At 56.2% G+C, this 12,482-nt stretch overlaps 5 protein-coding genes across 5 annotated transcripts; 4 read left to right on the forward strand and 1 right to left on the reverse strand.

Moving 5' to 3' along the window:
* Positions 1-5: 5 nt before the first annotated feature.
* TRAVEDRAFT_50769 (uncharacterized protein) lies at positions 6-1,858 on the forward strand (the record flags this gene model as incomplete). Its single annotated transcript, XM_008043702.1, has 4 exons — positions 6-357; positions 422-1,396; positions 1,454-1,743; positions 1,805-1,858. The coding sequence occupies 4 exons, from the start codon at positions 6-8 to the stop codon at positions 1,856-1,858; spliced, it is 1,671 nt and encodes a 556-aa protein (XP_008041893.1).
* Positions 1,859-2,850: 992 nt separating this feature from the next.
* On the forward strand, positions 2,851-3,809 carry TRAVEDRAFT_50770 (NAD-P-binding protein; the record flags this gene model as incomplete). The annotated part of the gene is made up of 5 exons (XM_008043703.1): positions 2,851-2,891; positions 2,948-3,197; positions 3,257-3,487; positions 3,554-3,623; positions 3,679-3,809. 5 exons carry the CDS (start codon positions 2,851-2,853, stop codon positions 3,807-3,809), a joined length of 723 nt encoding a protein of 240 aa, XP_008041894.1.
* Positions 3,810-4,277: 468 nt separating this feature from the next.
* TRAVEDRAFT_50771 (NAD-P-binding protein) lies at positions 4,278-5,258 on the forward strand (the record flags this gene model as incomplete). Its single annotated transcript, XM_008043704.1, has 5 exons — positions 4,278-4,318; positions 4,377-4,632; positions 4,708-4,938; positions 5,002-5,071; positions 5,128-5,258. The coding sequence occupies 5 exons, from the start codon at positions 4,278-4,280 to the stop codon at positions 5,256-5,258; spliced, it is 729 nt and encodes a 242-aa protein (XP_008041895.1).
* A 1,575-nt stretch (positions 5,259-6,833) lies between these two features.
* TRAVEDRAFT_73826 (NMD3-domain-containing protein) lies at positions 6,834-9,392 on the forward strand. Its single transcript, XM_008043920.1, has 5 exons — positions 6,834-7,083; positions 7,140-7,644; positions 7,699-8,980; positions 9,030-9,099; positions 9,165-9,392. Exons 1-3 carry the CDS (start codon positions 6,945-6,947, stop codon positions 8,717-8,719), a joined length of 1,665 nt encoding a protein of 554 aa, XP_008042111.1. The 5' UTR covers positions 6,834-6,944; the 3' UTR covers positions 8,720-8,980; positions 9,030-9,099; positions 9,165-9,392.
* Positions 9,393-10,166: 774 nt separating this feature from the next.
* TRAVEDRAFT_39220 (endo-beta-1,4-glucanase) lies at positions 10,167-11,708 on the reverse strand (the record flags this gene model as incomplete). The annotated part of the gene is made up of 8 exons (XM_008043648.1): positions 10,167-10,226; positions 10,290-10,346; positions 10,398-10,711; positions 10,766-10,912; positions 10,965-10,981; positions 11,104-11,230; positions 11,289-11,379; positions 11,430-11,708. The coding sequence occupies 8 exons, from the start codon at positions 11,706-11,708 to the stop codon at positions 10,167-10,169; spliced, it is 1,092 nt and encodes a 363-aa protein (XP_008041839.1).
* Positions 11,709-12,482: the final 774 nt, after the last annotated feature.

A 12,482-nucleotide genomic window follows, 5' to 3' on the forward strand; every position in this document is an offset into this window, starting at 1 on the left:
CCGCAATGCCACGAGTGCACGTTACCGCACAGGAAGACATCTGTCAGATCGTGCTTCCAGGAGATGAGCCGCCGTGTGTTCAGCCAGGGCGCCGCAGACGCGACGGGAGCCGTCCCCATCTTTGCGTGCCCCATCACAAGGAGTACAGACGGCTAACGAAGGAATACAAGGAGACATCCAGCAAAGGGCGACTGCTGTATAAGCGCGTCCGCGCTTTACTCCAGGACCTACACCTCGGGCACTTGTGTAAGCTGGCCAACGTGGACGAGGCACTAGAGGCCACGAACCGTTGCATCGAGGTCCTGAGTACGGAGATCCGTCAACGACAAGAACATCAAAAACGGTTCTTCGCTCAGAGTAAGCCACCCGTACATTGTGCGTCTTTGCATACGAGTACTGATACTTGATGATGGTGTTGTAGTGGACGGTGGACACCAGCGGTGGATGCGGACACTACTCAGTGAGGTGTGCGAGGTAAAAGATATTGCCAGACAACTCCATCAACAGAAGACGGCGCTCGTCGAAGAGCAGCAACGAATCGCCGAGGAGACGGCACTTGCGGAGGAGAAACGCATCGCGGATGAACGTACTACCGCGGAGATGCGCCTGGCGGAGGAGCAGCGCCTTGCGGAGGAGAGACGCCTCGCGGTGGAGCGACGCCATGCCGAGGAGAGGCGAATAGCCGAAGAAAAGAAGAGGCTTACGGACGAAAAGCGTGCAGCAGCTCATATGCGACAGCTTGATATCGAGAAACATCAAGCAGAAGAGAGGCGCTTCGCTGAGAGTAGAGCGATGCAGAGGTGGTATGCGGAGAGGGATCGTACAGAAACTCTGAAGCGCCTCACGCAAGAAAGGCAGCTTGCAGCAAACAGGGAGCTTGCGGAGAAGCTGCATGCAGAGGAAGAGGGCCTTGCCCAGGAGAAGCGCTTTGCGGAGGAGCGTCGCGAGTGGGAAGCAGCAAACCGAGGCTCCCGTGCCCTTTCGACCGATTCGCGCGTCTTCCCCACCAGAGCCTTCCACTACGACCGCTTTGTAAACGCGACGACCAACCCCACTCCCCCAAACACTACCTTCTTAGTATGCGTTGCATATCGTACTCACGCATCCAAGTACGGTCGCGTGCGGTGTACCGAGGAAGCCTCGGACACTACGAGTTCCCGATGTCAGGAGCACAGGGGCGAGTATGACCAGACTATCTCCGATCTCCGCGCTGCAAAGGACGAGCATCGCACCTTGTCTGTGAACCTCCACTACATCCATTCGCAGCAGCTCCGCAGTATCAAGGCATGCACGCTCGCTCAACTCTCCCAAAGCATTGCCGATATCACTCGGTACCTCTCACTCGCAGACACCATCAAGGTGCTCACAACGACAGTGAGAAGGCTGGAGGGATACCGTGAGCAAAGTTGCGACTTCATCGCTCATTGGTCCTTGCTGATTTCATTTTTACAAGCGCAATCGAACGCAACGGACAACGCAGCGGGTACGATTGAATCCCGCGGCCTGCTCGGCCGGGAAGGCATCGAGGATCTTCTCGCTGATCTTCAGGACGCGGAGTGGAAGCTACTCAGACCCGAGCGCGCGAGGGCGAGCCAGTCGATATCCGCGACGCCGGCCCAGCCCGAGTGCAGCTGGCAAGTAGTCAAAACGGAAGATCCAAACCCAACCACAAATCAAACAACATCCCGCCGAAATCCTCCCGAGTCGGAAGACGAAGACACCCGCCGAGGGGGAGTTAAGATGGTGAGCTCTGACTCGGAGTCATTTGTTGGCACTGCATCACGGTGTACTAACAAATTGGCAGGCGACCAAGATTGTGCATCGAGTTGCCGCGTTTTTCCATCTCAGACACCAATAAACGCGGGGACGAGAAGCTTCTTCAGTGCAGATGTGTAGGCTCGCCGCAGCGCAGTGCCCTTCATAGATGTACTGGTGGTCGTCAATATTTCTGATGCAGCACGAGAGCATGACAGTTGACAATACAGAGACTCGAAGGGCGTCGAGTGTTCAGGTGCCACTGGCACCTGTTCACCATGACTTATTGTTTCGTTCCACAAGTGAACGATTCTGCGGATACTTTGAGGGACTGCCGCGAGCGCTAGCATGGGTTGATGGGCGCTTCCTGCGGCCCGTATCGCCGGCACTCTCGTTCATGCTGGCGGCCTACTGGCGGCCCAGCGCCTCGTTGTTTCGCTCCTCTCTCTTTTTCCTCTCACTCAGAGTCTTTGGTGTGGAACATTGGTCTGAGTTCCATAGCGCTCTGTCACTTTCATCAGTGGCTGAGATGAAGGGAAGACCCACAAGAAACCCACGAGGCCAGACCACGCGTGCGCGGTAAACAACGAGGTAAAATGCTTGCTCAACTCCCATAGCGGCGCTGAGGCTCAGACAACATCTCCATGAAATGACCGAGATATGATCCTATCCCGGATACACCTATCAGGAACCCGCTCAGGGTTTCAACAGCAGCTGTAGGTACCACCATTGTTGTTGTGTTTAAGTATCGGCGTTAACGCAGTTAGCGTTGGTACTTCAGCGCAAAGGTCGCCACTCAGATCGGAGGTAGCAGTTCTTACCAGGTGTTCTGGCGCTCCTGCAAAGCCGCACCAGTGCTGTTGCTCGTACCGTCCACGGCGTGAACCGCACTGCGGCTGACCAAGGGCATCCGGTGGTCAGCATATGATCGTTCAAGGTATCCCGATCTCGGAGATGTCTCTGCGCTCAGGCTGCAGTCCTCCTGGTCCACAGTACATACTAGAGGTCGATGCATAGGCGGCGCGACGTATAAAATGGCCCTCGACTACCCAGGATGAGGACAACGAGACCCCTCCAAATCATATGCCATCCCCAATGTCTTCGCCAACACGTCTTACCACTTGGCTCGTCACTGGGTACGTCTCGCACCCACATCTCCCGATTGATCGCGTAGATTGATGGTGAACTACAGCGCCTCTCGCGGTATCGGCCTAGAGCTAGTTAGGCAACTCCTCGAGTCCCCGGCAAATCTCGTCGTCGCCGCGTGCCGTACCCCGGAGACTGCGACAACCTTGGGGGAGCTCAATGCGACAGCTAAGGGGACCCTGCACACCGTGAAGCTAGACGTCAGCGACTCTGACAATGTCCAAGCTTCCGCGAAGGAGCTGGAGCCCATTCTCGGGGAAACCGGCCTCGACTATCTCATCAACAACGCAGGCATTGTACGTACCTCTATGTTTCAACCTTCGCGCTGATCGTCACCATTCCATTCCAAATGCAGGCCGAAGGAGGAAATGCGTTCGCCTTAAACCCGGACGTCCTGATGCGTACGTTCCGCACAAACGTCGTCGGCCCGGCGCTCGTCTCCCAGGCATTCCTGCCGTTCCTCGAAAAGAGCGAGAAGAAGACGATCCTCAACATCTCAAGCTCCGGGGGTAGCCTCGCAATCGCCGCTCAAGTTGGTACGCGGAACACGTCGTATGCCATGAGCAAGGCGGCTCTGAACATGCTAGTGCGCCGCTGAACTTCATCCCGAATTGTGTTTGAGACTGACGCTCTTGACGTTCTGCTCCGCTAGACCTACAAGCAGAAGATCGAGAGGCCGGACATCACGTCGATTACGATGTGCCCCGGATGGACGAAGACAGGTTCGGATGTGGACCCAGTTCGCTGCATGACGTTTCCTGATCGTTTCGATTTTAGATATGGGCGGACAGGATGCTATGCTCGAGCCGAAAGAGAGTGTCGCAGGTATCCTTAAGGTCATCACCTCCGTTACTCCCGCGGACAGTGGCAAATTCTTGCGCTACAACGGCGAGGAGGTTCCGTGGTAAAGGTGCATTCGGTCATGGAACGGCGGTCTAGGTACCATCCTCGTAATCATTGTCTTGAATCACATGGTCCTCGAAGTGATCTTCACAGGTCATCGCACACCCCGTCATCACTCGCGTTCATGAACAGCACCCTGACTTTGGAGTTGTGTTCTCGCAGACCGGATCTGCGCGGCGCACTTCAATCAAAGTCGACACTATGGGACGGGATCATGTAAAGCAGAGTCTATGCGATGCCCGAGAGAAGACACTTATCTGGACACGTTCACCGTTAGCGGCCGGGGGTGCCTCTCAAGTGTGCGATACGCGCATATGTCCTTAGTCTTATGCAGCACGACCGTCGCACCCACAGAACACCATGCGGACGTTTCTCCATGAAGGGAGCATCATGCAGATGAGATTCGCTGATATATAGCGACTACAAAACCATCTCCGCGCAGCGTAGTACACCCACCCTTTCCATTCACCTCAATGGCGGCCTCAAGCACCTCAATCACCTGGCTCGTGACTGGGTACGCTCATCTCAACCCGTCACCATCGACACATCACTCACACGTACATCCCCCGCAGAGCCTCACGCGGCATCGGCCTCGAGATTGTCCGCCAGCTCCTCACATCCCCAGCCAACCTCGTCATCGCCGCATGCCGCAATCCCTCCGGCGCAAGCGGCCTCGCCGCGTTGAAAGACAGCGCAGACGCGAAGGGCGCGCTGCACACCATGAAGCTCGACCTCGACGACTTCGTCGGCGTCCGCGCGGCGGCGAAGGACATCGCCGCTATCCTGGGCGACAACGGCCTCGACTACCTCGTCAACAACGCGGGCATCGTGAGTGCGACCCACCCCATCCCAGTGCAGCGCTAACTGCCGTCGTTCCATCGCTAAATCGGTCCCGCCTCTCAGATGGCGACGGACACCGCGTTCACGATGGACCCGGAGGAGCTCCTGCGCACTATGCGCACGAACGTGGCGGGGCCCGCGCTCCTCTCGCAGGTGTGCCTGCCCTTCCTCGAGAAGGGCCGCCGTAAGGCGATTCTGTACCTGTCGAGCACCGCGGGCAGCATCGGCTCGATCGAGCGCGTCGGTGCGAAGGCTGCGACGTACTCTGTTAGCAAAGCTGCGCTAAACATGGTCGTACGTGCCTCCTTTCATGTCTCACTGGCGGCGTTTGGAGTGCTGAGGGATACGGCGTTGTAGGTGGAAAAGCAGAAGGTGGAGCGTCCGGACCTCACTGTGATCGCAATGTGTCCCGGCTGGGTGAAGACAGGTCAGTCGCGTGTGTGTCATTTCATGTTAGCGAGCCGTTTACCGGTACTGTACCAGATATGGGGGGAGAGGCGGCGCCGCTTCAGGCGAGCGACAGCGTGCGCGGTCTCCTCGAGGTTTTCTCGTCCTCGACAACGGAGGATAGCGGAAAGTTCTTGCGGTTTAACGGCGAAGTGATTCCTTGGTAGATTACGAACAGAAGCGAGAACGTGAAGTGATGATTGATCAATGGAATTTGTGTTTCTACACGGCTAGTACCATAAATGAAGCTCAAGTCCAAAGGCATACACTGTACGAAGCAGCGGTGCTGAGATATGTTTATGTTCACCTCCACGGATCCTCCGTAAGAATCTATTTGAGACCTTCTGCCATATCCTAGGCTGCGGGTTCTACACAAGATCCCGCGTACGCTAGCGTGCTCATCTGTTGTGTATCTCTCCTGCAAGGCGTCTCCGGACGAATATGGATGACAGCACCATCGTAGGAGAAACGAGACTGGCCGCTTTCTGAAGCGGGGGATAGCGTGTCGTCAAACTTGGAGAACGATTCGGGGCTGCCCACCCGTGTGTCCGCTACAGCGTATGCGCATGAGTACACATGTGTACGTCGCCGTAATCATGGTACTTACGTTCCTTGCAGCCTCTGTCCCTCATCAAGGCTCGACAGCGTGTGCGTTTCCATCGATGCAACACGCACGCGACCGCCATGAGCATCAAGAAGCAAGAGAGCGCGACGCACGCCCCAACTACTGCGGATATGACGCTGATCGAGGACCGGTCTGTCGGCTGCCCTTGGGCAACGTCCAAAATCGGAGTCGCCATGGGGGATGGAGTTGTGTGCGCGGCGTGCCCACCCTGTGACATCTCTAGCAGAGGAGGCGCCCAAGGCGTGTATGCGGGGAGTGCGGGGAGGGTGATGGTAATGGTAAGGACATGACGCCAAACGTTGTGGCTTTGAGGGGTTGGAACGAATAGATGAACAGCACTGGGTGAGGTATCAGGATGGCTAGTATGGGTCTCAGAAGGTGTTGCGAAGGGGGGCATGGCCCATGGGTGTGAGTTGAGGCCGAGGGGGAGTTCGCACCTAAACGTTTTATGCTGGGCGGGGGCGTTTCCTGGTATCTGTGTACTCGGGTACAGGCCTGTCCTTAACGATAAGTCTCAGAGCTCGGAAGCATGATCCAAGGACCCCCTGAGTGCCGCAGCTATGGCGAAGACTCCGTCCGTGTACTTAACTGGAACCTAGACTGCGCAGAGCCGGTGTGAGCATATGCTAGACTTCCGCGTACTGGAGGTCGTCGCCCTATCAAAGAGTGTGTGGGCCCTCCAAGATGTCAAGTAAACGCATGAAGATGAGTGTCAATGTTTCTTAGTTCCTAAAGAATATCATATCTCAAGCACGGGAACTTCTCGTGCTCACATGAATACGTAGCTGAGTGTTGACTAGGTGCATCACAACCGTTTTCAAGCAGAAAGCTTTGAGGTTTCAGGCGAGTGTGTTTACAGCATTTCCAGACAATAGAAATCGCAGACATCCAGAGCAAGACGCCAAGCAATGTCAGGCTTTGCGATGAGTGTGATAGATGGTGGAGGAGTCCAAGGCGTTGTCTAGCGCTCGTAGGAACTTCGTTGCAGTTTAGCGCCAGATCGGCGATCATTCAGCCAAATAAGATTAGATTAGATTGAGCAAGATCTGTAGATTTTGTAAGCGGGACCGAGCTTTGAGAGTCTCGCAAACTCAGTCATCGACATCCATCTCCTCCCCCATCTCTCTTCTCTTGTCGACTTTTCTCTGTGTGCTCGAGGCTGAGGAGAATCACAACTAGGAGCTCGCTTCTTGCGCGAGGATTTTCTGCCTGATCGACCCGTCAAAACATGGAGTTCGTTCCCGCACCCGCCGTGCTCCGCGTCCTCTGCGCGGATTGTGGTACCCCAATCGTACCCAACTCCGCGAACCTTTGCGTAGCATGTTTGAGGAACTCTGTGGATATTACTGAGGGTATTCCTAAGCAAGGTACGCTCCTTGCATCTAGTTTCTCGCCCGATCATTCATCTTTCAAATCCCATTAGCTTCTGTATCATATTGCCGCAATTGCGAACGGTTCCTATCTCCCCCTACATCATGGACTATCGCACTACCTGAGTCTCAAGAACTCCTCGCGATATGCTTGAAGAAGCTGAAAGGCCTCAACAAGGTCCGCCTCACCGAGGCGCATTTCATCTGGACAGAGCCGCACTCCAAACGTCTCCGCGTATCCCTCACCATCCAGAAGGAGGTCCTCACTGCCACAATCCTTGAACAAGTGTTCGAGATCGAGTATCTGGTCCAGTATGGTCAGTGTCCGGACTGTACGAAGCTCGCGGCGAAGAATACCTGGAAGGCGCTCGTCCAGGTTCGCCAAAAGGTCCCGCATAAGCGGACTTTCCTTTTCCTGGAACAGCTCATCTTGAAGCACGGCGCGCAAAAAGATACCATCTCCGTGAAGGAAGTCCGGGATGGTCTTGACTTCTTCTACGCGCAACGGAGTCACGCGCAGAAGATGGTCGAGTTCCTCGCCGGCGTGGTGCCCGTAAGGTATGTTCATCATACTGTTTGCAGATAGATCATTGTCGCTGACTTGCTTGCCAGGTCAAAAGCATCGGAGCAGCTGCTCTCGACAGATACGCACACGAACACCGCCAACTTCAAGTACACCTACTCCGTCGAGATCATCCCCGTTTGCAAAGACGACCTTGTCTGCATACCCCCAAAACTCGCTCGGCAACAAAGCAACATCTCCCCCCTCGCGATCTGTGTCCGCGTCGGTAACTCCCTGCATCTCCTCGACCCCTCTACGCTGCAAGTGTGCGAGGTCACCGCCCCAGTCTACTGGCGCACACCATTCGAGGCCCTCGCGACCGTCACCGACCTCGTCGAGTTCACCGTCCTCGACGTCGAGCCCTCCGGGCAGACGCGCGGCAAGTGGGTGCTCGCCGACGCGCAAGTCGCGCTCTCCGGCGCGTTCCGCTCCCATGCCGCTGGTGAGGACGGGATGGACTTCGAGTCCGCAATGGCCGAGCAGATCTTCCACACGCGCACACACCTCGGCGCGATCCTGCAGCCGGGCGACTCCGCGCTCGGCTACTTCCTCACGAACGCAAACTTCAACTCGGACGACTACGCCGCACTGCCCGCGCACCGCATCCCCGACATCGTGCTCGTCAAGAAGGCGTACCCGAACCGCCGCAAAAAGAACAAGCCGCGTGCGTGGCGCCTGCGCAGCATCGCGAAGGAGGCGGGCGAGGAGGGCGAGACGAGTGGGGCGCGCGGTGTGGTGGGGCGCATGGGCGGGCGCGACCAGAAGAAGGTCGAGGAGGACTACGAGATCTTCTTGCGCGAGCTCGAGGAGGACGAGGAGATGCGCGGGGCGGTCAACTTGTACCGCGCGAAGAACGACCTTCCTGGAGCGGGTGCGGGCGTTTCGGGCGGGAAGACGCGGAAGAAGGTCCAGCATGCGATGGACGTCGACGAGAGCGCGATGCAGGAGGATGCAGCCCCCGCAGCGGCGCCAGGTGCGGAGGAAGAAGAGGAGGAAGAGCCCGATTTCCCAGATGTCAAGCTCAACGAGCTCCTGGAAGATTTCGATGAGATGACGCTGGAGGAATCGTGAGGGGGAGAACACCTGAGAAGCTGTACGTCGTTGTATCATTGCTTTTGTTAGAGATGTGTATTTCGTATCGATACATGTTGTCTGGAACCTCTTCGCGCGGCCGTGACTCTTATAGTTCTCCTTGTCCCGCTTACCACGGGATCTCGGACCCGTCGTACCTGAAGAACTTTCCGCTCTCCTTCGCAGTGAGGGAAGTTACGACCTTGAGGATGTTGGATACGCTGAACTCCACCTCCAGCATCGCGCCCTCACCGCCCATATCTGCAAGACTCGGTGAGCTCGATCCCGTCGGATCCACCTCTCGACTCACCGGTCTTAACCCAGCCGGGATCGAGCACGATGGCAATGAAGTCCGGACGCTCGACCTTTTGCTTGTACGTCTGGATTGCATCATGGAGTCGCGTCAGCGCATCCAGCGGCGCCCGCACACTCGGCGGGCACATACCAGCATGTTCAACGCGGTCTTGCTGATGCTGTACGTCGCGCACTTGCTTCCGCAGTCGATTGCGATGCTCGCGAGCCCGCTCGACATGTTCACGATCACCTTCTTCGTGCCCTTCTCGAGCAGTGGCAGGAACGTCTGCGCGATGAGCGCAGGACCGATGACGTTCGCTTGATACGTGCGCACGGCCGCCGCCGCGTTAAGTGTGAACGCCGTGTCATCGCCTTCATTCTAGGAAGACCCGTCTCAGCTTCACGAGTGCAAAGCAAAAGGATACTTGGAGGGCACGTACGATGGCAGCGTTGTTGTACAGATAGTCGAGCCCGCGCCCGCCGAGGGCCTCCTCGACGGGCATGCGGGAGTCGCGGATGGACGCTTCGCTGGCGACGTCGAGCGCGACAATATGCAACGTGCCCTTCGCCCCATCCTTGAGCGCATGCAGCTCGGTGGCCTTGTCGGGTGTGCGACACGTAGCGATGACGAGGTTAGACGGATCCGCGAGGAGTTGCCTGGTCAGCTCGAGGCCGATCCCGCGAGACGTTCTGTGTGTAAGCAAGTCAGCTTCGATCTTAGCTACATTTCATGAGCGCGAATGCATACCCTGTTATCAGCCAAGTGCGAGTTTCTGACATGGTGGTACTGAGAAGGCCGCACGATTCACTGCGCACGGTCGTGTATACTTATATGGCCGCGGTGTATCAGTACGGCGTTATGACCTCCTGCCAGCACATGTGGGTGCTCGCGTGGGTATGTTATCGATGGCCTGAGTGTATAAGAATAGGTTCGAGACGATCGAGTAGCGGTGCGTACGTACGACCATCCGCTTGCGGAATGGACGCCCAGGGTGCGGAGGATTCTCGGTGCTTCTGCGGTAGCTCAAAGGGAAGCCAAGCCAATAGAGGTTCCCGCAAGTGTCATGAGAGACTGGCATGACCGTATAAATCGTTGGCGACAGCAATTCTTGCATTGGGGAGATTGGCTACTGCCGAGAATCGTGGATCTCTTCTAACGAGCGATCCCAAACCCGTCCAAAATGCCATAGTACGCCGGCTTTTTGTTCAAGTCCTGTGGCAACGAAGCGTAAGCCGTATGCGATAGAGAGGCAATAGACGATAGCATTACACTCACATCATCCCAAGGACAAGCATCGCCGGTACCAGGGAAGGTCCCAGGGATCCACGAGTACTGCACTCGCAAAGTGAATCCTTCGCCCTTGCACTTGGTGCAGTCATGTACACTCGCCTTGTCCGTGAAGTCCCAAACCGTCACTCCCACGCATCCCTTTACTTCCGCACACGCAGCCACGATCGCCTCATAATCCCGCCTCTGCTGTTCGAGTCCCGCTGCATTGGGAGGGAGCGTGTTGAACTTGACGTCGAGTTCCGTGATTGCGACCTCGATACCAAGCGCGACCAGCTCCTCGAGGTTCTTGCGAATATCGGTTGGCACTTCTCCGACGGTCTCGTGTGCTTGAACCCCAACGCCGTGGACAGGGACTCCAGCCCGCTTCAAGTCTTTGATGAGGTTCTTCATGGACGTCGCTTTCGGGCCTGCAAGTCAAATGATTGAGTGCATGTCATTGGAGCGTGCGATGGACGACGTACCTGTGCCGGTGATGTTGTACTCGTTGATGTACAGCTTCGTGTGCGGATCTGCGACGCGCGCAGCGTGCAACGCGAGCGGAATGTACGTCGTGTTGAGGGTATTGAACCACATGGTCTCGCGCCACGTTCCGTCATCGTTGAAAGGCTCTGCGGAAAAGGGAGTTAGCTGGGGGGTGCTACTTCTTTCTGGGCAGCTTACCATTGATGACGTCCCAGCTGTCTATGTACGAGGTGTGTCTAGGATCAGCGTCGTGAGCATTCCGAGTGCGTTCAACACTCACATCTGCGGAACAGCACCAGTGAGCGAAAGGATATTTAGTGAAAAATGTGGGACTCACGCTTGACCTTCCCAGTGACGAACGATGTTGAAGCAATGCTCCTGCACGACCTCGGCCAACTCGGGGGCTGTCCACGTGGTGTTCGTGACCCAGCCGGGGAGCGCATTATACCATACGCAGTTGTGTCCTGAGCGGTATGGTGTCAGCATGATCGAGGAGGTACAATATAGTTTCCATGTACGAGCCTCTGAGGAGCTTCCCGCCCTGCTTAGCAAGCTGCGCGATCTGGTCGGCCTGCGCAAAGGTGTAGATACCCCTCTCCGGTTCTGTCTCCATCTTATCGAAAATCAGACGGCAGAAATTGATAGAAGGAACAAGGGACGCACCCATTTCATGCCTTTCGCAGGGGTAATCTGGCCGAACATCTTGAAGTCGTCGAGTATCTCGAAGTATGCCGTGTCGTTGAGCTCAACGTTGTTGGTTGCCGTTCCAAAGTATAGCTTGCGAGCTGCCAAAGCCGCTAGGTTCAACTCAGATGGAGTCGCCGCCGTCGAAGAGTCTCTGGGTGGCGTAGCACGCCCTAAGGCTTGTAAGGCAACTGCCAAGGCCAACAACAGGACAGGCGTGAGCGAGACGAGCCTCAGGAAGGGGAGGTTCACGGCCATGATGGCTGGAAGGCTATGGAAGTGCACAGTGGAGCGTGTTTACTTATGAGACACGACAAAGTAGCCACTTATCGTTCCGAGACCGGGCAAAGAGAGCATACGGGCCGTCGCAGTGCTGTCCAGGAGACTGTGAGATAGCCACGTGTCTGTCACCGGATGGTGGTCAACAGATAGCATTTGACGAATATATTTGATCCAGTCCGGAGTGTTTCGTTCCCGTTAAATGAAGGAAGCTCGCTCCGCCTGCAGTAGTGCCATAATTTATGAGACGAAGGGAGTGGCAGATGACCGCTGATGTTGTATCGTGACCAGCCGGGGTGCGGCGCCGGACAACGTTGAAGTATATGCCGATGAGACTGAGAGCTCGGAGGGAATGTGAGCTCCCTTGCATGGGTAGCATGTCTGGCAGTGTGCCTCGGATCTAGACAGATGACTGCAGGGGGGGAAAGTGCCGATGTGGGCGCGTGTGTATTCATCGCGATCATAAATCCATCCCGCGGCAGCGGCAATTTGCCACGAGTTGGAATAGACGCCTACGCGGCTCGCGCTTGACTCCACTCCACCATGTTCACCTTCCACCCGCTTGCTCACCATCATGTCAAAGCGATATGCGACTCAGATGAAGCTAAAGGTTTCTTGTATCTATGTTTTATGCCGGTTTCTCAAGCTAAAATATGTCTGCAGACCGTGTTGGCTGGCGATGACGTGCGCATTTTGCTGCACGGTACACAGGGCATCAGCTATTCGAAGTTCTGCGGTGCTCTCTAGCTGGAT

This window comes from Trametes versicolor (genome assembly GCF_000271585.1).
Source record: "Trametes versicolor FP-101664 SS1 unplaced genomic scaffold TRAVEscaffold_10, whole genome shotgun sequence".
Classification (NCBI taxonomy): domain Eukaryota; kingdom Fungi; phylum Basidiomycota; class Agaricomycetes; order Polyporales; family Polyporaceae; genus Trametes; species Trametes versicolor.

What these genes read in the sequence shown, in the direction of transcription:
- TRAVEDRAFT_73826 (XM_008043920.1), top strand. Translation starts at nt 6,945, where the DNA reads ATGGAGTTCGTTCCCGCACCCGCCGTGCTCCGCGTCCTCTGCGCGGAT. An exon ending in TGAGGGTATTCCTAAGCAAG is followed by an intron (nt 7,084 to 7,139) that starts GTACGCTCCTTG and finishes AAATCCCATTAG; the next exon opens with CTTCTGTATCATATTGCCGC. An exon ending in GCCGGCGTGGTGCCCGTAAG is followed by an intron (nt 7,645 to 7,698) that starts GTATGTTCATCA and finishes CTTGCTTGCCAG; the next exon opens with GTCAAAAGCATCGGAGCAGC.